Raw genomic sequence first — 24269 nt, 5'->3', positions numbered from 1 at the left:
CCCTCGTGTTCTTCCTACAAAGGGGTGAGTCATCCTCCTCTTCCAACAAGGCACAAGACCATGGGGTCTTACAAGCACATCCCTCTCCTGCAAGCACAGGGATGTTACGTTCAGGTGTTACGTTCAGGCGTTACGTTAGTGACTCCAGTTACACCCCCACCCCCTCCTCTCCTTTTGGGAGCTGAGCTAACTGGGCAAGGTGGAAGGCCAAGCATGCTCTTTGCTCCTCCACAGCCCCCATGTCTCAGTAGCCAGTGGTCTTCCCTGTGCTGCTGCCTCTGCACAAAGATGCCCTTTTTTGTGATTGCCCTCAGGCATGGTCAGTCTGGCAGGCCAGCAAGACCTCCTTGCACCTTACAGCCTTCCCTAAATGTCCTGCTCTTGATGCGGGCAAAGGAATGCATGCAGGGAGCCAGGCAGCATGGAAGTAGGATGGACCATGCAGGTAGGTTCCCATGCGGGAAGGTCCCAGTATCAGCCATGCTCTGGGCTGGTGGGCTGGAAGAGGGTGAGCAGCGTCTGCCCAGCTGCAGGTTCCCAGGTTGCCTGCTTGCCTGCACGATGGTGATGGACAACACATTTCTCCTGCTGGCTCCTGCCAGAACCATGAGGTCTTTTTCCACAGGGCTTAGTGAGAACTCAATGAGTTCTTCTCCCAGTTTGTACACATATCTGAGACTGCCCTGCCCAAAGTGTAGCACCTTGCACTTGACCTTGCTGTGGGTCCATGTGAGCCCATTTTGCAAGCTTGTCCAGATCCCTTTGGATGGTATTTCTTCCTTCTGTTACACCAACTGCACCGCAGCTTCATCTCATCTACAAATAGGGGGCCAAACATTGGCTTCAGTTTCCTTTTACTGTTACGTTAACATTTAGGTTTAGACCAGCAGAATTCCTAGGGAGCAGCTCAGCATGAGGCAGCAGTGTGCCCAGGCAGCCAGGGGGACAAGCCACGTTATCAAGTGCATTGAACACAGCACAGTCAGCAGGTCCAAAGAAGCAACACTATTGTTATATTTAGAGTTGGTGCAGCCTCCTCTTATGTATTGTGTGTAGTTCTGGGCTTCAGTCTGAGGACACCTGAGTTGTCAATTCTGGGAAGTGACCTCATGATTAGGTGGTATTTCTCCGCTAGTTGCTTGACTGGTGTTTACTCGTTGAAGGAGCCAGCTACTGTTTTGTGGGGCCTTTCTGCAGACTCTCTAGTTTTACCACATGCACTTGAGGAACCAGAAGTCCTGAATGTCTCTCCAGGAGCCATGTTTGCAGGCAGTGGCTTTGGGAAGCCTGTGGCAGAAGTCTTAGAGATGGGAGCAGCATTTCTTAAGCGCCCTCTGTTAGAAAGGAGCATTTTGGGATGCAAATCTTGTGCTGGTGACGGGGGTTGTTCTGTTGTGTGCCATTGCCAGGATGCACGAGGAAAACAAAGCAGCAAAAGGCAGCAGCAATGACACTAGTGGGAGGTTCCCTCTCAAAAGAGGAAGGCTTATTCATCGCAAGCAATATGTTCATGTGGCTGTTTCCTTCCAATTCTTGCAGCCACAGATGCCAGTGCTCAGAGGCAGCAAGTGCGACTGAAATCTGATCTGTGCCCAGGACTGGATGCTGGCATGGCCCTGCAGTTTCTGGCTCTGACCTTTCCCCTGGTCCTTTTTCCTCTGCCTGCAGCACAGAGCCAGGAAGAACCTGATTCCCTGGTCCAAGGAGCACCCCAAGGAACAGGTAAGAATTTGACACCACTCTGTTCACAAGTGAACATATTTCTGCTCTTCCTCTCGTATTTGCTGTGCATCTTTACCAGATGCAGCATGGCATCACAGAGGGTGGAGGTGATGTCCATGCCAGGGATTTTCTGGAGTGAATTTGGGGATGGAGGGTGTGAGGCTCCATGTGCTGGAAAGCCTCAGTGAGTGCTGGGATGCAACACACTTCAATGTACAGGGCAGTGTCCCTGGGAGCAGGAGGTGGGCAGTTCTCATAACATTGCATTAATGTGGTTATTCAGCCACATGTCCCTTCTTCGTGGCTGTTGAGCAGATGATACAGAACTTCTGGGACAACTTCTCTGACTCTTTAGGACAAGGGGCTCCCTATTCTGAGCAGTTTGAAGACTCCTCACCCCTATAGGACTGGCAGTGCCATGCTCAGTAAGATAATAGGCAGTCCTAGCTGGGATCAAGTCCAAACCAGCAGGCAGAGGAGGACTCAGCAGGCATAATTGTCCTGGCCAACTCATGGCAGACAGATTTGTCACCTTCTTGCTCCCTTGAGTCTCTGGAAGGACCATTTCTGCTTGCTGACATTGTGCTATTGCTCTCTGTGCCATCTCGTTGTTTCATGCCCCAACTAAACCAATTTCCACCTCTGCCAGTAACATGCCAAAGGCCCCGGTGGGACCCAGGACTCCATCTGGAACCAGATCTGCAGGAGTATAAGAAAAATGAAGAAGTGATGCTGAGCTGCCCTGAGGGTTTACAGCCATCCTACACCCAAATCAGATGTTCAAGAGAAGTGCAGATCATCTTTAATGGGAAGCCTGTATATAGGGAAGTTTGGCTGGGAAGAGCCAGCAGTGGTTCCTGGATCCGCATTCGGTCCAGAGTGGAGTGCGTGGGTAAGGAAGGCTTCAGGCTGTGCGATGGGGAGCCAGGAGGTGCAGCTGCAGGATCCTGGAGTCTCTGGAGCTACTGCTCCTTAAGATCTCCTGGGTGTTCTGAAAGAAGCATAGGGCCCTTATTCCCCACAAGATCTTCCTGGGACTGTGGTACAGAAAAGCACTTTTGCATTGTGACCCAGAGCTCGTTACCTCACCATTCCAAAAAACTGAGGAAAAAGAAACTCTCTACAGAGGTCTGTGAAGAGTAGGACTGGGCATAAAGCAGATACTGATTGAAAGGTGAGATACTGGCTGCCTCTGACAACTTTGGGTTGTGATTAAGTAAGGAAAACTGCCTTGGGCAGTGGAAGTGCACACACAGCCACATTCACTTCCATCCAAACTTCACCTGCTTCTCCATCCAGAGATCTGACATAAGTAGTTTCATCCTCTGGCTTCCCCTCCCTTCAGCTGGGCTGGCAGTAGAGTTGTGTAACTGAAGCATATTTGCAAGGGTGGAGGAGAAGGAAAGGAACTGACCCTATTGCAATACTTCCTTCACAGAGGTGCTAGAAGTTGTCCCTGGCGCACTGGATGTTTCCAGCACCAGCATCAAACTGAACTGGACCTGCAGATTCCCTGATGCCTGCCAGCACGTGCAGGCCACATGCCGGCTGGCAGGGCCTTCCTCACCTCCTTGTAAGGCTGAGGAGGTCACTGGAGTGGAGCTCCTACACGGCCAGATGGGAACATTCACCTGTCCTCCCCTGCAGCCCTTCACTGACTACACTGTCACCATCTCAGTGCCCCCCAGCACAGTCCTGTTTTCATGGGTGATCAGGACAAAAGAAACAGGTAGGTGTCCAAGGGATAGTACAGGAGGGAAGGGACATTCCTGGGCTGGTTCACCAGCAGAGAGGCAGAGAAAGGCGTCCCTTCTGCTCATTCTGAGCATCCCCTCCCTGCTCTGATGGTCCAGGCGTTGGGGCTGCATGCAGAAGGGCTTGTGCAGAGTCCTGGAGCAGAGCTCTTTCCTTCCTACCCCTTCCTTCCTCACCACACCATCGCTGCTCCTGCTGTTGTGAAATGCACGCTCCTTTTGTGGCACAAACCGTGCTTGGGCTTGCTGCACAGCCTGCCCCTGGGCAGTAGCTGAGGGCATCCTGCTGTGGGCTCAGACCTTCTCTGCCAGCCCCACTTGTGACTCCATCTTCCTGTGCTTCCAGTGCCGCAGAAGCCAGAGCAGCTGCAGCTGGATGCCAGCACGGGGACCCTCAGGTGGAAGGCGCTGCCCTCCTGTCGAGGGGAGATCACTGGGTACCAGGTACCGTGGGCCCCCACCCAGCCCCTCCCCGCTGACAGCTCTGTACAGGCAGGTGTGCAGACCATGGAAAGCCCTGAGGACCAGCAGTCACCCATCCACGTCAGCTGAATTTCTGGCTGTGATGAATTGGAGCGTTTCTGACTTCCTCTCAGTGTTCCTCAGTCTCCAATGATGTATCTGGCGGGGTGGCCTTACAGGATTTCCTGCACCTCTTGCATTCCTATTTTTGGCTCTGGCCATGAGAAAGGCTGTGGTTTGCAGTGCTAGAAGCAGGGCTGAGGGAGGAGAGCGCTGCACCCAGCTTGTAGCCACCTCAATTTGTGACGTGATTCACAAATCAGTGAGGATGCTTTGCAAATCCGTCCAGCTCAGAGAGCTTGGAGAGCAAAGGCACAGTCTAAGCAAGTCCATTTTCTGCAGCTGCTCTGCTGCTATCTAGAGTGTTAGCTCCAAAGTCTTTCCTGCCCTCCTCTGCTCAGCGCTGACGCTTTGCTCACACACACACAGGGCCGAGGCTCCTGGCGAGCTCCCTGGGCACCTCCAAGTGCTGGGATAGGAACAGGGGCAGGAGGAGCAGAGCAATGTGTTGCTGTCTGGCTGCGGTGTGCAGGCTCTTCCTGCAGGATCGTGGCCGCTGCCCTCCAGCTCCGTGTCCTGTCCCCAGCTGAACATCACGGCCAGGGCCTCGCAGGACGGCGGCTTCCTGCAGATCGAGCGGCTGAGGCTGAGCAGCCAGACCACGGAGCACCCGCTGCCCACATACGGCCCTGGCACCACATATGTGGTGGCCGTGCGGGGCCTCACAGCCGCGGGTCCCGGAGCTGCAGCACAGTTTCACACCAACGGCTCAGGTGAGGGTCTCTGCACACAGCTCCTCCTCCTGCCCCTCCGTGCCAGTCCTCTGATGCTCATCATGGGGATCTTCCTCCGCAGAGACGCCCGATGGCTGCTCCCGCCTCGTGCTCGATACCTCTCTGTCTCAGGGGACAGCCGTGCTTCCCCTGCACCCCATCTCCTGGCGCCCTGAGGCAGCAAGGTGAGCACAGCCCCGGCTGCTCTGCTCTTGCAGCCCTGAGCAGTGCTGCCCCCCTTAAGTTGCCTCTGTCCACCTCTCTCCATTCCCATATCTATTGCTACCCCCATATCTTCACTTTCTGCATCCTCATCCCCATCTCGCTGCCCTATCTCCATCTCCACCCTCATTCCCATCCCCATCCTTATCACCCATCCACATTCCTTCTCTCATCCCCACCCCCATTCAAAACACTCGTCCCTGCCTCCATCCCAATTTCCATCTCTATTCTTGTTCCCATTCCCTTCCCATCCCCATCCTCATCCCCTTACCCGTCTGTCCTCATTCCTGTCCGCATTCCTATCCCTGTCCCTGTTCCCGAGCTCATCCCCATGTTGGTCTCATCCCGTTCCCCGTGCCCCCTAATCCCCATCCCCATCCCCATCTCACAGCCCTGCCTTGCAGTGAGCACCAGCTGCTCGTGGCAGTGACACACAACAGCACGGTGCTGGAAGACGCCTGCTCGGGGGAGCTGCAGCCCTCCAACCACAGCCACCCTGCCGACCCCTACGTGGCCGCCGTGCTCAACCTCAGCGCACCCACGGACTTCGTGCTGGGTGACGGGACCCGCGGGCACGGCTTCCACAACGCTCCCCTGCACCCGGGATGGGATTACACCGCCCTTCTGCGCCTCGCCCGGCGCTCAGCACAGGTACCCGTGCCGGGGGCTCTTGTGGACGGGGCAGGGCAGCGACCGCCGTGTCCTCAGCCACAGCTGGGGCCTTTGGTGGCCCTGGGTGCCGTGACGTGGGTGATGTGGGATTGCTCTGAGCTCTCCGTCCTGTGCCCTTCAACAGGCGGAGACATTCACCTGCGTCTGCTACAGCTTCTCCATGGGTAAGTGGTTCCTCTGCCCCGCACCTATGCCTGAGGGTCTTTCTGTATCCCCCCCTTTTCCCATCCCAAATCCTTGCAAGGAGAGGAGCTGGGGAGTCCAGGAGCTCTTCTGTTTCCCAGATACTGGGAGTATTTATCTGCTATAACCAGTTCCTACCTCCATCTTCTTGGATGTTCTCTGGATCCTGAGGCTCTCTGTGGGTCAGCAGGCTTTGGTACCTGTGGCCTTTTGGGCAGGTGTGCATGGCTGGCAGCTGGACCCCCTGCAGCTTCCAGGCCATCATCTCTCCTCACATCCCAGTCCTAATACCGCCCAGTCCACATGCAACCCCAGAAACACTAACACCTTGCCCAGCTCTGTGCTGAGGAAAAGGCATGGAAATATGCCCATGCCGAAGGGCATCGCACCCAGCATCTCCTTTCTCATATTTGATCCTTAATTACACAAGTATCCCGATCCTGCACACTTCCCGATCCTCTACACACTTGCATGCATCTATTTTTACGGTCAGTGTCTGTGCAGACATGTGGCCCTGGCTGTGGCACTCACTCCTGGTTTTGTGTTAGTTTCAGGGCAGCCACTGCACCCATGGCCAGGGATTGTGATTGGAGTGTCTGTTCTTTTGGTGCTGGTCCTCCTGTTTGCAGGTATCGTGTGGTTTGTGCAGTCCAGGTAAGTAGGATGGGGAATGTGGTTCAGCAGAACAACCTTCACTCACAACCGGCCCTTCTCTTAGGACTGCCCTTTGCCTTTGCAGGAGAAGGAAGGCTGTGTCCATCAAAGCTAAGGAGGGTAATTAAAAAGATAGAGAAAAGTTGGAATCAGCAGATCCTGACATTTGGGAGAACCATATGCTCATCTTCTTCTTGGACACATCCCCTTGTGCCCCAGCCAGGCTCTCCCAGCTCCCACCTCTAGTTCTTGGAACAGTAATAGCAGTGATACAGAGAAGATGTGGTTGTACCTGAATCAACACTGGCTCTCTTGTGACTATCACCAGACTAAGTGTCCCATCCATTTCAGCAGAGCAGGTGGAAAGCAGGAAGCCAAGGAGGGTCATAAACTTTTTATTCCCAGCTTTTATTTACCCTTGTAAGTTCTGGAACTTTTCAATGGGATTTTCTGCAGTTCTGTTTTTTAGACTTTGCTTTTGCTTTCTTGAATGTGAGAATTGTACAAAGGAATTCTCAGTCTTTGCCTCAGAAGGGCTCTGGCTGAAGGATGGTTTGTGCTTCTGCCATGTCCTGGGTTCCTCACTCAATCTCTCCCCTGTGCTGAAATCCACTTGAACCCAGTGCTCTGCTTGAGCCTGATGTGACTGCATTGCCCTTGCCAACCTGTCTGTCCTGTCCTGAAAACCAATAAATGAAGTTCGGAGGTGGCTGCCTGCCGTACTACAGCTCCTGCCTGGTCCGCTCATAGTCCATAGGGAGCTGTGCTCCCTGTGGGGTGCTGATAGGACTGTGTCTTGTTGAGATGATGCCAGGACACATCTTGGGTGGAAGTGTGTCCTGTGCAAACACTGTGGGTTTAGCTGAGGGGCCTGTATTTCTTTGTAGCCCCCATGTCAGATCAAACCTGGAAGAAAAGTGAAGATCAGAGTTCACCACCACCACTGAAGCCATCACAGAGCCTCTATTGGTGATACACAGATAGAGCTATGGGGTGAGTCCTGACAGACATTCTACATTGTGGTGCAGCAGCTTCTCCTGGACAACGTTCAAAGTATGAACATTCAACTCGGATTTCCGTGGTGGGGCAGGCAGGTTTGTAAGGGAGCCTCTCTGGCACTGTCAGGGCTGTGGCATCTGGGCCAGCATCAGGAAGATGGAGCAGCAGGAATGGACTGTGTGGTGTGGGAAGGAATAGGTCATCCCTGTGGGGCTATGGATTATCCCTTCCCTGGCTCTTCTTGGACACAAGCTTGCTGCTTCCCCCAAAGCAGGACAGATGGCCTGTGCTCCAGCCCTGGAGGAGACCTCACGGTGGTTTAGTGCTCCTGACTGAGCACAACTGGGGCGTTGGTGCAGCTACCCCACTTTCACTGAGGATGTCTGAAGGGGAGACTGGATGGGACAGTTAGTTCTTTGCATCCTTGGCATGGACACATCAAGGCCTGGTGCCTATGCTCTGCTCAGCATACTCATGTTGTGGTGCCAAGTAAAATCCTGCCAAAATTCTGGGCAAAGAGCCATGTTCATGTTTCAAATTTGGAAACAGTCCAGCCTGTGTTGTCTAGCTGCAGATGGCCCTTAGGGTGGCTTATGAGAAGAGTAAAGCATGGTTGGACTAGGTGATTTCAGTGGTCTTTCCAACTTTAATGATTTTGTGATCCTGAGGCTGCGCACATCTCCTCTGATTTCCATTGCTTCCTCAAGAAGGTTGAAGTCCTGGCCAGATGTGGGCTGTGACCACGTCTCTTACTTGAAATTGCCATAGGTTTCAAATGAGTTCAAGTAACTGAGGGCTAGTTTATAGCACAGCCCATACTGCTCCTGTGGACAGAAGGATTCAGATGAGCACCTGATGCCAGAATACCTTCTGAGGAAGGCCAGCATGGTTGACACAATCTCCAAGAGAAAGTCAGGGGTAGGTACATCCCCATCTCTCAGTCACAGTTTGCTTCCCCTAGTGAGGAATGTGTGCTCCAGTGGCTGAGAGTTAGGCTATCCCAATGCTGTGGCCGTATGGGTTTGGGAGGAGTGCCAGTGCTTGTGGCACAATATCTGATATTCACTCCCAGATGGGAGTGGTATGATAGCCTCAAGGACCTAGAGCTGGTGGTGAGGTGGGTGCAGGGCAGGCATCTGGGCACCCATCAGTTCTTCCCACCAGTGCTCCAGTACTGCTCCAGTTCCCAGATGAGTATGAAATCAACACCTACCACATCTTTAATCAGCTGCCTCCGCCGCCTCTTCAGCATCCTCACAGCCTGGGATACATCAACCAGCCCCTCACTTTGGATCTGCTCGCACAGGAAGCTGGCAGCACAGAAGATCCCACTCCGACTGGCACCATCCCTGTGGAGGGCAGCATGATTTAGTGGTGCTGATCCCCAGAGGTGTCCCACCAGCCACACAGACCTGGGGCTCTTGGGATGGTCCTGCATCAAGCCAGCCTCCACGGGGAAGGCTTTCCCTCTGAACATAGCTGAACGTGTCCACAATGAGCTGAGACTGGAGCTGGTACCTGAGCTCACTGATGTAACTCAGAATGAGCCATCTCTGTGCCACAGCTGCTCCTCTCAAAGACATATTGCTTACCAGCAAGTGATGAGGATGTGTCCATCCTGGCTCTGCCGCTGGTGTGTCTCCACCTTCCCTAGCAGGTTGATGATGGTGGTGGGGTGTGGGGGAAGACGGTGCTGCATGGGCCAGTCCTCCAGCTGCCAGAAGTGGACTTTCATTGCAGACTTCTTGGGCTAGCAAGGAAGAAAGAAGTTGGGTTGGGCAGACAAGTAACCCACTGGCTTCATGGAGAGGAAGGCCAGAAAGTATGGATCTGGTCCAGAAGCTTATAATAGCTATCACCATCCATAAACAACCATTGAGATGCACAGACTATTCATGGCTGGTGTTCTCCAGGTTGGAAAGGTGTGCACACGTATCTGTGCTTTGCCTTGTACCACTGCATACAGCTTTACCCTCCTGGGACAAAGCTCCCAGGGGGAAGGCCCTGCTTTGACCAGTGTCATTCAAGGAAGCCGTCAGCTCCCTTCACAGCCTCTGACATTTCTAGCTGTGACTTTGGCCTAAACCAAAGCCTGCAGTGGCTCTCAGCTCTGTCAAAGGCTGTTCTCAAAGCACTTTGTCACTGCAGTGCCAAAAACCCACCTGCTGCCTATTGGTGAGTGCAAGTGTCCAGACTGTGAAACCAGCTCCAGCCTCCTCAGAGATCCACTGGATGTGAAAATGGCCGTGGATGGCTTTGCCCTGGGTGGGCCAGACCTCCACATATGTCTGGAGGGAGATAAAATGCATGGTGGCACAGAGCAATTCAATGCCTCACGTGGGTACACTTGGCCCAACCCCTCAACCACAGCATGCATATGGGTGCTCTGCCTGCTCTGTGCTTGGGGCTGATCTGCAGGACAGCAGACAGAAAAACAGCATCCCTACTGGGTTAGAGGAAGTAAATCCAAGGGCCACCCTTGTTCCTGCAGGTTCCCCCCACTACTGCAATGCCATGGGACTCTGCAAGGCAAAGTGGAACCTACAAGCTTGCAGCTGACCCCCATAGCAAGCAGGGCCCCAGTGAAGAGATGCGTAAGGGAAAGGCAGAAAACAGGCTGTCAGAAGAAGAGCAGGCAGCTGACCTTGTCCAGCTCCTGGAGCTGGTTCAGCACAACCACCGAGGTGCAGGTGTAATCCCAGACCAGAGCCCAAAAATCCACCAGCGTGCTGGAGAAGGGCAGCTGGGTGATGATCAACCTGTCCTCCTTGCTGTATGTCTGCAAAACAGAGCAGTCGGGAGGAGGAAATTAAGAGGTGACACAACGCACAGACATGGCCATGTCTGTGACAACCACAGCTACTCCAGCAGCCTCCATGCGGTCAAGGGCTGGGCAGAGCACACCGAGTTGCAGGGCAGCTCATCGCGGGCAAAAGGCAGCGGCCGTGCAGCAGCCCGCTGAGCTGCGCGCTGTCAGGGCTTCGGCTGAACTCGGGGGCCATCTCCTGGCAGCAGGGCCCCAGGCACTGGGAACCGTCACCAGGATGGAGCACTCGGCCTGGGGTGCCCGAAGCTGGGCGGCACAGCCCAGCCCTGCTCTAGGTGCTCCTGGAGCCTCTGCTGCTCCCTGCAGCCCCAAGCCCCGCTTGGCTGCAGCCTTACATTGGCAAACACGGCGTTGATGTAACCCGGCGAACCGTCAGAGTTCAGCGAGGACATCAGGATGGGCCGGAAGGAGTCCGCTGTGGAGGCAAGGGCAGAGAAGGGCTGAGCCATCCTCTGCCTGCACAGAGGGGAGTGAGGGGGAAGGCACTGAAGCAGCTGTGAACCCCAGCTCACGCTATCTGGTGCCTGATCTGGGCTCCTCTGCAGTGACAGTGAGGGTTGAGGCTAGAGTTAAGGTTGGGATTAGGGTAAGGGTTAGGCTTAGAGTTAAGGCTGTGGTTAGAGTTAGGATGGAGAAGGTTAGGTTCAGCTGTGAAAGCACAGAAGGAGGTGGGTATGAGGTGTGGTTCACATGGAGGGAATGCTTTGCCTATATTAATAACAGTCTCAGTTTGTACAAGGAGATGTTTAAATGGGACTTTAGGAAGAATTTCTGCATGGAGAGGGTGGTGAAGAATTAGAACAGGCTGCCCAGGAAAGTGGTAGAGTCCCCATCCTTGGAGGTGTTTAAGAGATGCTACGATGTGACACTGAGGGACGTGGTTTAGTGATTGGCCTTGAAAAGTCAGGTTTATGGTTGGGTTTGGTGGTTTTGAAGACCTTTTCCAATCTGTGTGATTCTATGATACTATGCAACACCAACCAGAAACTGGTATTTGGTCCCAATGGAAGAATGGTTGGTCCCATTTTTCTGTCATGGTGCTGGGGAGGGAAGCAGTGCTGGCAACAGCATCCTCCCCCTCGATGCTCTCAGGAGCTGGATCGTGGAGCAAGGAGCTGCCCAGCCCTGCAGTACCTGGCAGGATCCCTGGCTTGCGGTTCTTGGGCTGGTTGCTGGGTTTCTCCGCTTCTCTGCACGGCAGAAGCTGGAACAACTCAGAAAACTTCTGCACTGCCTGTAAGGGATGATTCACTTAAGCAAGCGCTTCCTGTTCAGCTCCCTTTCCATCTCCAGATAAACCACAAAGAAACATTCCCCCCCCCTCTCACCCACAGCTGGGTAAGAGTTGTGGCAGGAGGCAGCAGACCTGCTGCACCAGGTCCTGGTGGTACCTTGAACTCCTTCTCCAGGATGCTGTTCTGGCTCTGGATCTCAGCTCCTTGGAGGCAGCTGATGTGACTGACAACTCTCTCCACTGGCACCGCAGTGCAGCCACAGAGCAAGCCTTCTAGCAGCACCTCATACAAAAAGGCATACTGCTCCTGCATGGAGATGGGAGTTAGCGTACCATCTGCAGCAGCTCCTTGGGCAGCACTGGGACTCCAGACTACTTCCCACAGACTGCAACATACTAACACTGACCTGCATTAGGATTGTGCCAGGTCCACCCTTAACCTCCCTGCCAGATACCTTGGGGCAAGCAGCCTTACTCTGAGAAGCAGCCAGCAACTGCAACCACCCAGACAAGACCTCTGCTCCCTCTCAAACCAGACCCCTGCTCTCAGGAAGGAAGTCCAGAAAACCAGTGAACCATTCGTCCTGCGAGCAGTTGGACAGGTCCTCCCAACCTACGTCTTCCTCCATAGGGACACAGCCGTGAGCAGGCTGTGGGAACATAGTATCTTGGCCAGGACACATCTGCCCAGATGATGCCATGTGGGCAAATATCCTGAAAGCCTGAAGGACACGTGCATGCTCCTTGCCTATAAGAGCAAGGACCTGCCCTTCCATGCCAGGACTGTTGGTGCACATGCATGCTGATGCCGCTTCAGAGAGTCTCAGAGGGTCCCTAGGTTTGGACAGCACAATGATAACAAGATCCTGCAGTCTCTATCTCCTGGCAGCTCCAGTCCTGGTGATGGGACCATGGGACAGATCACAGCTGATGTGGCTTTTCACACCACAGTGGGGAGGCAGATCTGCAGTCCCACAGCATATGGGCAGCAGGTGATTCCCCTCACCTTGGTCTGTACCATACAGACCCGCTGCTCCCGCAGCCTCTGCACGCAGTGAAACACATCCACCTTTCCCTCAGTCTTTGCCATCTTCAGGAGGAAGTCCAGGGCAATGAAGGTGCCTGTCCGCCCGATCCCTGCACTAAGGACACAGAAGAGGGGTTGGTACTGCCCTGGCCAGCCTTGCTCCGGCACATGAGCACTCCCCTCCCAGTACCTGCAGTGTACCAGCACAGGGCCCGCAGGAGATTCTGACCCACTTTTGTTCACCATTTCCACTAGGCACAGCAGCTGGGCAGGGTTCCTGGGCACCTCATGGTCTGGCCACTGCATGTAGTGAAACTGCTCCACTGTTCTTGGGAGAGCGTATCCTGCCTGCAAGGAGGGAGATGTGGCTGGAGCAGGAACCAGCCTGAGAAGTTATGTGAAGTACTTGTCAACAAATAGAGGAAAAGCATGGCAGGGATGCACCAGCACCCAGCCCTCCCACAGCGACCACCCATACAATGGCTGCTCCACTGTAGCTGATCAGACAGCAAAGGGCACCACGAGGACTTTGTGCAAATTCACCATATCACATAATTTGCTTTATTCTCCGCCTCTGCACACTCAGAGCAGTAAACGCAGCCTGTATCTCAGGGGAAAGAAATATCACGGTGTTAAGTCTCTCCATAGTCTTTGGAAAACCATAGCTTTCCCAAATAAGGCATTTCCAAAGACTGATACTACACTGATATGCATGTAGCCACTTTGGTACCAGGCCATCCTGTATTCACTTGTCTTGAACTAATGAACTGCCATGTCCTACCATCAGGTGCTCTTGGAGTCTTATCTTTCAGGTGGACTTTGTTCTAGGCAAGACAGGAACATGTGTAACATCTGCAGCTATACTCATTTTCCTCTCCTTGCAACTCTTTTGGTTTCTGCTTATTATCCGAAATACAACCCTCAGTAGAAGTACCCATCCTGAGAAATTTCTTCAGGTAAGCTACCTTAAACCATAATCTCTCTGTTCAAGTTCAGAAGCCTCGAGGCACCACAATGCTTTCATGTGGATCTTCTGCAAGTTGACCCAGATGGCAAATACCTGTCTCATCACTCTGGAAAGCCTGGGTGTGGAAAAATGCCCTTTTATATCCTTTAGCTACTTTTCTACCTTTTGTGATCACCTCTCCCAGGCCCTTGGGAGTGCAGGATCTGCCCAGGTACATAGTCCAGACTCAGTCAGCATGATCACTGGAGCTGACTGCTTGTCTTTGCCTTGCACAGAAACCCAGGGGTGATGCTCTGGAATAATGCTTAGTGACAACAAGGCTGACTCCAAGCAAGACTGAATGCCAGCTGATAACCCCCGAAGAGCCCTGCAACCCCATCACAGCTGCATGACAGCCTTACCTTCTGCAGGCAGAAGACACGTGTAATAATGCCCATGGTGGTCCTGGTGTTGTTGAGAGTTACAGTGAAGTCCCCATATACTTGCTGCTGCTCTGGCCAGTACTGCTCGCACTTGATCTGTCAATGGCAGCACCAACAATTTCATTAGGAGAGCTTTGCAAGCCAGAGGTGGTGTGGAGATGCTTCGTGACCTCACTGAGGGTTGTGCTGAACAAAGCAAAGCAAGGAAGACTGGGCACTGGTAGACCAGAGCTGAGCACAGGCTGGGATGCTTACCCTGTTGTGCTCCACCAAGCCTGTCAGCATCACAATGACCGAAGTTTTCTCCTGCCAGACCATCTGCCAGAAATCCACCACTGTCCCAGGCAAAGGGCCTTGGGAAGGAAGAAGAGAGCCCTGTGTCAGAGCCCAAACCATGGAGGTGCCCCCAGGCTCCTTGCGGCAGTCCCTCTTCCCAGGGCTGATGTGACACAACCTGGGCATGGCAGCACATGGCCGCAGGTCCTGGGCACCCGTACTTTGGCACCCATTTGAGAAAAAGGGACCAGCAAAAGGGAGGTTGGATGAGCCCAGAGTGCACCCATACTGATGGGTACTGGCACAGGGCAGTGGTCACTGCACCAAGCCTGAAAGAGAGCTGCTGCCTACTCATCTGAAAATGAGTGCCTGTCCCACCTATGTCCCCAGAATGATCATAGAATTATAGAATCACGAGGTTGGAAAAGGCCTCTAAAATCACCTAATCCAACTCCAGCCCACTCCCTCATGTCCACTAACCATATCCCTCAGTGCCACATCCACATGTTTCTTGGACACCTTAAGACTCTGCTCACTCCCTGGGCAGCCTGTTCCAGTGCCTCACCATTGTTTCTGAGAAGATTTTTTCCCTAATATTCAACCTGAGTTTACACATTTAGAGTCCTATTTACCCAAAATGATTCAGCAGCTTTGTAAGGACCCTGAGAACCCCCTCTGCTCTCTGCACAGAGCAAAGCAACCCATCCCAAAAGGACTCCAAAGGGACTCAGGAGAGAGTTTGGCAGCTCCTGAGGACTTGTGCCAGCTCTGGGCAGCTCCCAGGGCTGGGAGCACCCACCTTGAGCAGCAATGAAGAAATGCGGGCTCCGGTAGCTCTGTGGGGGAGAGTTTCAAACAGCTCCAGTCAACCATGTTAAACGTTTAATAAGGCAAGAAATAGAGGAGCCATCCTCCTCGCTACCTACATCCACGTAGCTGGCATTGATGTAATCATTCCCCGTGTCAGAGGGCTGTAGCACCACACGGCAGTGATCATCTGGGAGAGAGGAAGGTGGGAGTCAGTGGGCTGTCCTTTTGGGGCAGCACTGAAATGACTGTCTAAGGAAGGGGGTATCTTTTAGGAGAGCTCTGTTTGATCTCTGCTCAGCTTTCCAAGCCTTGGGACAAGTTCAGAAGGAAAGAAGAGCTAACAAAACAACAGGGGACACGGCACAGGAAGAAGATACAATGTGTTTTGAGAGAAGACCATTAGCGAAGTGGCAAATGTCCACACTGCATCCACAGAGGAGCTTTGAGCCCCAGGAGAGCGTTGCTTACATGGAATGATGCTCTTGTAGCGGTTCTTGCCCTCGTTGCACAGCTCCTTCCCAGCACTGCAGGAATGGCACAGAGAGGAAGCCAGTTTCTGCACAGGAGGAAGAGGAGCTCTGCATTAGTCCAGCTGCTGGCAGGTGTGAGGCTGAGTGCTTCACACACCCGAGGAGGGGCTGGGGCTGGATGGATGGTGCAACCAGATGGGAAGGAACACCTAGCACAGACCTGGTACTCGCCCAGACGCCCTGCCTCGTGCCTGTCAACTGATTCATCCTCCATCTGCTCTGCCTCTATCTCTGCCCTTTGAAGCCTTTTCAGAGCATCCAGCAATTCCTCCACGAGAATCAGTGTGTTCAGATTACTGGCACCTATGGGAACGTCAGGACAGGAGGTCAGCATGAGCTGATGGGAGTGAGCTGGCATTTCATTGAGCAGAACCCTACCAAACCCAGCTTCATCCCTCCCCATGCATGTCTCCCTCTCTGTGAGGTGTCTCTTACCCCACACCAGCCAGCTCTGCCCCACTTTGTTCTGCAAGGAACCTCACAGTGCCTGGGAGCACCCTGCTCATTTTTCTAACAAAACAGCCTGTTCAGACTGCTCATACCACACCTCTGCGACACTTTTGGAGGGGGATACTGCTGTTGATCTCAGAGGCGTTTGATCTGTTGCACTTTTGCCTGCAAGACAGCAAGTCAGCCCAAAGATCAGCAGGAGGTGGAGAGCAGAGGGGGATGCCCACATGGCAACATGTCCTGCTTTATTTCAGTGTCCATACCAGGCAGCCCCTGGACAGAACAAAGAGCAGGAGAGGAGAGACATGTACTGACCTGATGAACAGGGGGAGCAGGAAAATCCCCAGTGCCAAGACTACTGCAGCCAGCACAAATGCCATCAGCACAGGCAGTCGCTGCAGCAGAGGAATTGATTCCTGCCCTGCAATAAGCACAGCCCAGGATCATGCTCCACATAAACCAAACCCAGTGGAAGGAGACCCCACTATGGTGTGGGGAGGAAAAGAGCTCCCCTCATTTCCTTGCACAGGTTCTGTACTGGGAAGCAGTCATGCAACTGCAGAAGGAGGGGTGATGCTGGGTGCGATGCCCTTCGGCATGGGCATATCTCCATGCCTTTCCCTCAGCACAGAGCTGGGCAAGGTGTTAGTGTTTCTGGGGTTGCATGTGGACTGGGCGGTATTAGGACTGGGATGTGAGGAGAGATGATGGCCTGGAAGCTGCAGGGGGTCCAGCTGCCAGCCATGCACACCTGCCCAAAAGGCCAAGGTACCAAAGCCTGTTGACCCACAGAGAGCCTCAGGATCCAGAGAACATCCAAGAAGATGGAGGTAGGAACTGGTTATAGCAGATAAATACTCCCAGTATCTGGGAAACAGAAGAGCTCCTGGACTCCCCAGCTCCTCTCCTTGCAAGGATTTGGGATGGGAAAAGGAGGGGATACAGAAAGACCCTCAGGCATAGGTGCGGGGCAGAGGAACCACTTACCCATGGAGAAGCTGTAGCAGACGCAGGTGAATGTCTCCGCCTGTTGAAGGGCACAGGACGGAGAGCTCAGAGCAATCCCACATCACCCACGTCACGGCACCCAGGGCCACCAAAGGCCCCAGCTGTGGCTGAGGACACGGCGGTCGCTGCCCTGCCCCGTCCACAAGAGCCCCCGGCACGGGTACCTGTGCTGAGCGCCGGGCGAGGCGCAGAAGGGCGGTGTAATCCCATCCCGGGTGCAGGGGAGCGTTGTGGAAGCCGTGCCCGCGGGTCCCGTCACCCAGCACGAAGTCCGTGGGTGCGCTGAGGTTGAGCACGGCGGCCACGTAGGGGTCGGCAGGGTGGCTGTGGTTGGAGGGCTGCAGCTCCCCCGAGCAGGCGTCTTCCAGCACCGTGCTGTTGTGTGTCACTGCCACGAGCAGCTGGTGCTCACTGCAAGGCAGGGCTGTGAGATGGGGATGGGGATGGGGATGGGAAGGGAATGGGAACAAGAATAGAGATGGAAATTGGGATGGAGGCAGGGACGAGTGTTTTGAATGGGGGTGGGGATGAGAGAAGGAATGTGGATGGGTGATAAGGATGGGGATGGGAATGAGGGTGGAGATGGAGATAGGGCAGCGAGATGGGGATGAGGATGCAGAAAGTGAAGATATGGGAATGGAGAGAGGTGGACAGAGGCAACTTAAGGGGGGCAGCACTGCTCAGGGCTGCAAGAGCAGAGCAGCCGGGGCTGTGCTCACCTTGCTGCCTCAGGGCGCCAGGAGATGGGGTGCAGGGGAAGCACGGCTGTCCCCTGAGACAGAGAGGTATTGAGCACGAGGCGGGAGCAGCCATCGGGCGTCTCTGCGGAGGAAGATCCCCATGATGAGCATCAGAGGACTGGCACGGAGGGGCAGGAGGAGGAGCTGTGTGCAGAGACCCTCACCTGAGCCGTTGGTGTGAAACTGTGCTGCAGCTCCGGGACCCGCGGCTGTGAGGCCCCGCACGGCCACCACATATGTGGTGCCAGGGCCGTATGTGGGCAGCGGGTGCTCCGTGGTCTGGCTGCTCAGCCTCAGCCGCTCGATCTGCAGGAAGCCGCCGTCCTGCGAGGCCCTGGCCGTGATGTTCAGCTGGGGACAGGACACGGAGCTGGAGGGCAGCGGCCACGATCCTGCAGGAAGAGCCTGCACACCGCAGCCAGACAGCAACACATTGCTCTGCTCCTCCTGCCCCTGTTCCTATCCCAGCACTTGGAGGTGCCCAGGGAGCTCGCCAGGAGCCTCGGCCCTGTGTGTGTGTGAGCAAAGCGTCAGCGCTGAGCAGAGGAGGGCAGGAAAGACTTTGGAGCTAACACTCTAGATAGCAGCAGAGCAGCTGCAGAAAATGGACTTGCTTAGACTGTGCCTTTGCTCTCCAAGCTCTCTGAGCTGGACGGATTTGCAAAGCATCCTCACTGATTTGTGAATCACGTCACAAATTGAGGTGGCTACAAGCTGGGTGCAGCGCTCTCCTCCCTCAGCCCTGCTTCTAGCACTGCAAACCACAGCCTTTCTCATGGCCAGAGCCAAAAATGGGAATGCAAGAGGTGCAGGAAATCCTGTAAGGCCACCCCGCCAGATACATCATTGGAGACTGAGGAACACTGAGAGGAAGTCAGAAACGCTCCAATTCATCACAGCCAGAAATTCAGCTGACGTGGATGGGTGACTGCTGGTCCTCAGGGCTTTCCATGGTCTGCACACCTGCCTGTACAGAGCTGTCAGCGGGGAGGGACTGGGGGGGGGCCCACGGTACCTGGTACCCAATGATCTCCCCTCGACAGGAGGGCAGCGCCTTCCACCTGAGGGTCCCCGTGCTGGCATCCAGCTGCAGCTGCTCTGGCTTCTGCGGCACTGGAAGCACAGGAAGATGGAGTCACAAGTGGGGCTGGCAGAGAAGGTCTGAGCCCACAGCAGGATGCCCTCAGCTACTGCCCAGGGGCAGGCTGTGCAGCAAGCCCAAGCACGGTTTGTGCCACAAAAGGAGCGTGCATTTCACAACAGCAGGAGCAGCGATGGTGTGGTGAGGAAGGAAGGGGTAGGAAGGAAAGAGCTCTGCTCCAGGACTCTGCACAAGCCCTTCTGCATGCAGCCCCAATGCCTGGACCATCAGAGCAGGGAGGGGATGCTCAGAATGAGCAGAAGGGACGCCTTTCTCTGCCTCTCTGCTGGTGAACCAGCCCAGGAATGTCCCTTCCCTCCTGTACTATCCCTTGGACACCTACCTGTTTCTTTTGTCCTGATCACCCATGAAAACAGGACTGTGCTGGGGGGCACTGAGATGGTGACAGTGTAGTCAGTGAAGGGCTGCAGGGGAGGACAGGTGAATGTTCCCATCTGGCCGTGTAGGAGCTCCACTCCAGTGACCTCCTCAGCCTTACAAGGAGGTGAGGAAGGCCCTGCCAGCCGGCATGTGGCCTGCAAGTGCTGGCAGGCATCAGGGAATCTGCAGGTCCAGTTCAGTTTGATGCTGGTGCTGGAAACATCCAGTGTGCCAGGGACAACTTCTAGCACCTCTGTGAAGGAAGTATTGCAATAGGGTCAGTTCCTTTCCTTCTGCTCCACCCTTGTAATGGTGATTCTGACACACAACCCTGCTCCCAGACTAGCTACACGAAGGGGAAGCAGGAGGGTGTAACAGCTCATTCACGTCTCTGGATGGAGAAGCTGGAGGAGTTTTAGACCACAGCGTTTTTAGAAGCTGGACATGAACTCTGGGTTGGTAGTCACTGCTGGAGGCAACTGTACACTTCAGGCACGTTTCAGGCTCCCACCACTCATCAGGATGTGTCCACAGGCCCTGTAGCTGCTGACACAACCAATGGGCACACCTGCCCATCATCTCCCCTGGCTGCCCAATGACAGCTTCACCAGCAGACCCGGCTCTCGGCAGGGCATTTGGCATGTTCCTGGCAGAGGTGGTAGGGGCATAGTGCCAGCTGGGCATGGGGCTGCAAAGGTGGGATGGATTAGGGTGTGCCGCCATTCACTGGGGGAGTGCACTTAGATATCGACCCCAGGGTAATATAAGGAACGTTGTCAGGCATCAGGATGATGTTCCTGCAAACAGTGAGCTGTCCATGGGCACGATAGCCCAGAAATTGGAGGAAGCAGGGACACGTCCCTCCAGTGCTTTCAGTGACAACTGTTTCCACCAGCAAGAGACAAGGGCAGAGCCATGCTGCTGCTCAGGCTCCTGGCACCGTAACCCTGCTCAGCTGCTCCAGAGGGAGAGACAATATCCACGTGTGCCTACATAGCGGGGCCAGCAGAAATGCAGGACACCTCCGTCATGCTCACCTTCCCTCACTCATGAAGGTCCCCACTCACCCACACATCTCATGTATCCCACTGCCAGTGGCCATAAGCCTGTGCTGTTCTTCATAAACCAGATGTTCTGAGGAGCTGGGAGGCCTTCGTGTGGTCTTGGCTTCACACAAATGATCTCCATGGCAGAAGGCCAGTACCCATTAGGGCATGTCAGTGTCACCGTTTTATTGAAGTTGTAGGATTCCTGGTCTGGGTCAAAATGAATCTTGAAATCCCACTGTGGCTTCTGACATTTCCCTGCACCAAAAACATGGGAAGATGTTAGCAGAAGAGCTGCTGCCCTAGTTCTCAGTGGTGAGGGATGGAGTTTCTGGTCATGATGTGGATCAGCCTTCCTACACCACAGCCCTTCAGCAGCACCTCCCACTTTCCCAGCACACACAGAGCCTGAATCCTCTCATGCTCACACAGCTTGCCTTTCTCTGTGTATGAAGGGGAGTGTGGGTCTCCCAGGACAGCTCCACACTGGACCAGATGCAGCTGCAGACATTACTGATATACAAGGGAAGCCTTGTAGACTTTTTTGGATGTCCCATTGCTGAGGGACTTCACTTTTCCCATACACAGAATCACAGAATTGTAGAGGTTGGAAGGGACCTCTAGAGATCATCGAGACCAACCCCCCTGCCAAAGCAGGTTCCCTACACCAGGTCGCACAGGTAGGCGTCCAGGCGAGACTTGAATATCTCCAGAGAAGGAGACTCCACAACCTCCCTGGGCAGTCTGTTCCAGTGCTCCGTCACCTCACCGTGAAGAAGTTCTTACGCACATTCATGCGAAACTTCCTGTGCTGCAGCTGATGTCCGTTTCCCCTCATCCTGTCTCCACGTACCACTGAAAAGAGACTGGCCTCACCGCTATGGCCGCCACACCTCAGATATTTATAAACCTGGATCAGGTCCCCTCTCAGTCGTCTTTTCTCAAGGCTAAACAGACCCAGTTCACTCAGCCTTTCTTCATAGGGGAGATGCTCCAGGCCCTTCACCATCTTTGTGGCCCTCCGCTGGACTCTTTCCAAGAGATCCCTGTCTTTTTTGTACCGGGGAGCCCAGAACTGGACACAGTACTCCAGATGAGGCCTTACCAGGGCAGAGTAGAGGGGGAGGATCACCTCCCTCGACCTGCTGGACACGCTCTTCTTAATGCACCCCAGAATGCCATTGGCCTTTTTGGCCACGAGGGCACACTGCTGGCTCATGGCCAACCTGTCGTCCACCAGGACGCCCAGATCCCTCTCTGCAGAGCTCCTCTCCAGCAGCTCATCCCCCAGCCTGTATTGGTGCATGCAATTATTCCTCCCTAGGTGTAAGACCCTACACTTGCTTTTGTTGAACCTCATCCGGTTTCTTACTGCCCAGCTCTCCAGCCTGTCCAGGTCTCGCTGAATGGCAGCACAGCCTTCAGGCGTGTCAGCCAATCCTCCCAACTTCGTATCATCAGCAAACTTGCTGAGGGTGGCCACTATCCCCTCATCAAGGTCATTGATGAAGATGTTGAACAAGACCAGATCCAGCACAGACCCTTGGGGGACACCACTGGTTACAGGTCTCCAGCCAGACTCTGCACCACCAATGACGACCCTCTGCGCTCTGCCAGTCAGCCAGTTCTTAACCCACCTCACTGTCCACTCGTCTATCCCACACTTCCTCAGTTTTGTTATAAGGATGTCGTGGGAGACAGTATCAAATACGTATACGTATGAAGTGGGAGTAGGATGGCTGTAAACCCTCAGGGCAGCTCAGCATCACTCATTTCTTCTTCCTGTACTCTTCCAAATCTGGTGCCAGATGGAGAGCAGGGTCTCAGCAGGGCTTTTGGCACATTTCTATCGTAGGTGGAAGCAGGTTCAATTAAGGTGGGAAATGGCAGTGGCAGTGCCTGAAGATGAGGTTGGCAGGGATCCCCAGAAATGTCTTCTGGATCCCAAACACAGATGGGAAAACACAGACACCTCTGCCAGGACCAAAGATGGAAGCCTTGCCTCTTGCTCTGGAGCCACAACTGATCCCCACACACCTGCTCTGCTCTCACAGCCAGGGGCATCCATTGCCTCCCACAAGACACAACCTGGACCCTTCCTAAGCAGACATCTCTTTTCCTTCCTTCGAACCTGCCTCCATCCCTGAAATCCCTGAGTGCCTATGATGCTCCAGACCTCCCTAGGCTCCAGCAAATATCTTCTGCAACCTCCTTGCTCAGGGGTTGGTAACAGCCTGCTTCTTTCTCTCTCCTCACACTGCCTGCCCTGACTTGCAGGCAGAAGGCTTGTATGCACTTTTCTAGCCATGGGAGCATGAGCTCTGGAAGCAAGAATGGCACCTCTCTCCCTGCCCACCTCCCTGCAATCATTCGCACAGGTAGCACAGCCCTGTCCTGTGGGAAGGCACTGCCCTCCCCTCTGGCATATCCCCACTGGCTCCCATCCAGGTACCCAATGCTCCCGACACCCCCCACTCATTTACCCCTTCTGTCTCACACACTGCAGCTCCTGCAGCTGCTGGAGGAGTCCTGGGGACCCTCCCCAGCACAGGAAACAAGGGTTTGCAGAGCTGTGCACAACAAGGTGGCATTTGCAGGCACAGCAAAGACCAGGACAGACTCGGGAGCCTCTCAGAGCTGGTCCCACACCCTGCCCTATGACTTATGCCTGCTGGGCAATGCTGTGAGTGGCATTTGAGTGTGAAGGTAGAGAGGGGATGAGTAGTAATTCTGCTGCCACACTTACCTTTACATGATACGATCTTTTCAATGTGAATCCAGGTACCAGAGACCTTCCTCCCCATCCAGACGTACTGTGTAATAGAACTTGATTCTTGGAATTGCTTTACACATTTGACGCTGCTGAAGGTGGGCTTGAGATGCCTAGGGCAGGTCAGCTGCAGCTCCTCATCCATTCCATAACTGCTTCTGTCTGGTGTAAATTGAAGTCTCCGGTCCCACACCGGCTTGGGGCACTGCCCTGTTGGGACAAAGTGTGACAATCTGTCTCGGGGACAGGGGCACAAGAGGAGGGCTGAGGCTCGGCCATGGCTGACTGTCGTGTCATCAATAGACAGCATGAGGAGATGTGGGGCCCTAGGGGCAGGAGGGGAGCACGGTGTGGATGTAATCTGGACTTCAGTAAGGCCTTTGACTAATGGTCCCTCATCACATCCTTCTCTCCAAAGAGAAAGATACAGATGTCATGGGTGAATTTTTTGATGGACTGTCAATTGATTGCCAGAGCGTACCCAGGGAGTGGAGGTCAATGGCTGAATGTCCGGAGGGAGACCAGCGATGAGTGGCGTCCCACAGGGCTCAGTACTGGGCCTGCCGACTCTTTGATATCACCATCAGTGACACGGACAGTGGGATGGAGTGTGCCCTCAGCGGTTTGCAGATCACACCCAGCTGTGTGCCGCAGTCGACATGGCTGAGTGCCTGGCACGAACCAAGAATCAGTCTGGGGAAGTGGCTTCCTGTTGCAGAGAGAGCCTGGCTCACTTGTGAGCCCGAACAGGCACCAGGATGATGTTCCCGCAGTCAGTTTTGAGGTGGGAAACTCAGAGAGGGGAGAGGGTGGAAAGTCTGAGCACGGGGCTGCAGAGGAGGCACCTCCTGCCACTCCACTTACCAAGGCACTGCACAGTCCCCTCAATGGGGAGCCAGGCACCAGAGCTCTTCATCCCCTGCCACGTGTCTCTGTATACAGATGCAGCATAATGCAAAGCCCCATTTCCCCCTGCGCATCTGACACGGGTGTAGGATGGCTGTAAACCCTCGGGGCAGCTCAGCATCACTTCTTCGTTCTTGCTGTACTCCTCCAGATCTGGTGCCAGATGGAGTCGTGTATCCCACTGGGGCCTTTGGCACGTTTCTGGCAGAGGTGAAAACGGGTTCAGTTAGGGT

General features: G+C 54.3%; 2 protein-coding genes across 4 annotated transcripts in view; one reads left to right on the top strand and one right to left on the bottom strand.

Annotated features, from left to right (window-relative positions):
* Positions 1-1474: 1474 nt before the first annotated feature.
* Positions 1475-6752, top strand: LOC104917176 (uncharacterized). 2 transcript variants are annotated; one of them, XM_085213361.1, is made up of 10 exons: positions 1475-1722; positions 2372-2614; positions 3161-3451; positions 3823-3920; positions 4585-4771; positions 4854-4956; positions 5398-5644; positions 5790-5829; positions 6397-6502; positions 6588-6752. In XM_085213361.1, the coding sequence occupies exons 1-10, from the start codon at positions 1611-1613 to the stop codon at positions 6628-6630; spliced, it is 1470 nt and encodes a 489-aa protein (XP_085069487.1). In that variant the 5' UTR covers positions 1475-1610; the 3' UTR covers positions 6631-6752. The 2 variants fall into 2 exon arrangements, with proteins under 2 accessions (XP_085069487.1, XP_085069488.1); XM_085213362.1 differs by lacking the exon at positions 2372-2614 and having other exon boundaries at positions 1478-1722.
* Positions 6753-8126: 1374 nt separating this feature from the next.
* LOC100551284 (uncharacterized) overlaps positions 8127-24269 on the bottom strand; it is a 38641-nt gene continuing 22498 nt past the window's right edge. For both annotated transcript variants that reach the window (XM_085213359.1, XM_085213360.1), the window contains 27 exons: positions 23995-24237; positions 23107-23340; positions 20382-20618; positions 19277-19567; positions 18808-18905; positions 17957-18143; positions 17772-17874; positions 17217-17463; positions 17032-17071; positions 16360-16465; positions 16142-16209; positions 15755-15897; positions 15533-15620; positions 15181-15251; positions 15054-15090; positions 14234-14331; positions 13958-14074; positions 12780-12937; positions 12569-12704; positions 11720-11869; positions 11463-11562; positions 10664-10743; positions 10146-10280; positions 9664-9789; positions 9094-9251; positions 8715-8850; positions 8127-8325 (listed from right to left, as the gene is read on the bottom strand). In XM_085213359.1, the coding sequence (XP_085069485.1) occupies positions 8251-8325; positions 8715-8850; positions 9094-9251; positions 9664-9789; positions 10146-10280; positions 10664-10743; positions 11463-11562; positions 11720-11869; positions 12569-12704; positions 12780-12937; positions 13958-14074; positions 14234-14331; positions 15054-15090; positions 15181-15251; positions 15533-15620; positions 15755-15897; positions 16142-16209; positions 16360-16465; positions 17032-17071; positions 17217-17463; positions 17772-17874; positions 17957-18143; positions 18808-18905; positions 19277-19567; positions 20382-20618; positions 23107-23340; positions 23995-24237 (3662 nt within the window). In that variant the 3' untranslated portion in view covers positions 8127-8250. The remainder of the gene's footprint in view (positions 8326-8714; positions 8851-9093; positions 9252-9663; positions 9790-10145; positions 10281-10663; positions 10744-11462; positions 11563-11719; positions 11870-12568; positions 12705-12779; positions 12938-13957; positions 14075-14233; positions 14332-15053; positions 15091-15180; positions 15252-15532; positions 15621-15754; positions 15898-16141; positions 16210-16359; positions 16466-17031; positions 17072-17216; positions 17464-17771; positions 17875-17956; positions 18144-18807; positions 18906-19276; positions 19568-20381; positions 20619-23106; positions 23341-23994; positions 24238-24269) is intronic.

This window comes from Meleagris gallopavo, chromosome Z (genome assembly GCF_905368555.1).
Source record: "Meleagris gallopavo chromosome Z, MGAL_WU_HG_1.1, whole genome shotgun sequence".
Taxonomy (NCBI): domain Eukaryota; kingdom Metazoa; phylum Chordata; class Aves; order Galliformes; family Phasianidae; genus Meleagris; species Meleagris gallopavo.
The sequence above is the reverse complement of the archived record's forward strand: the minus strand, read 5'-3'. Positions and strand labels throughout refer to the sequence as shown.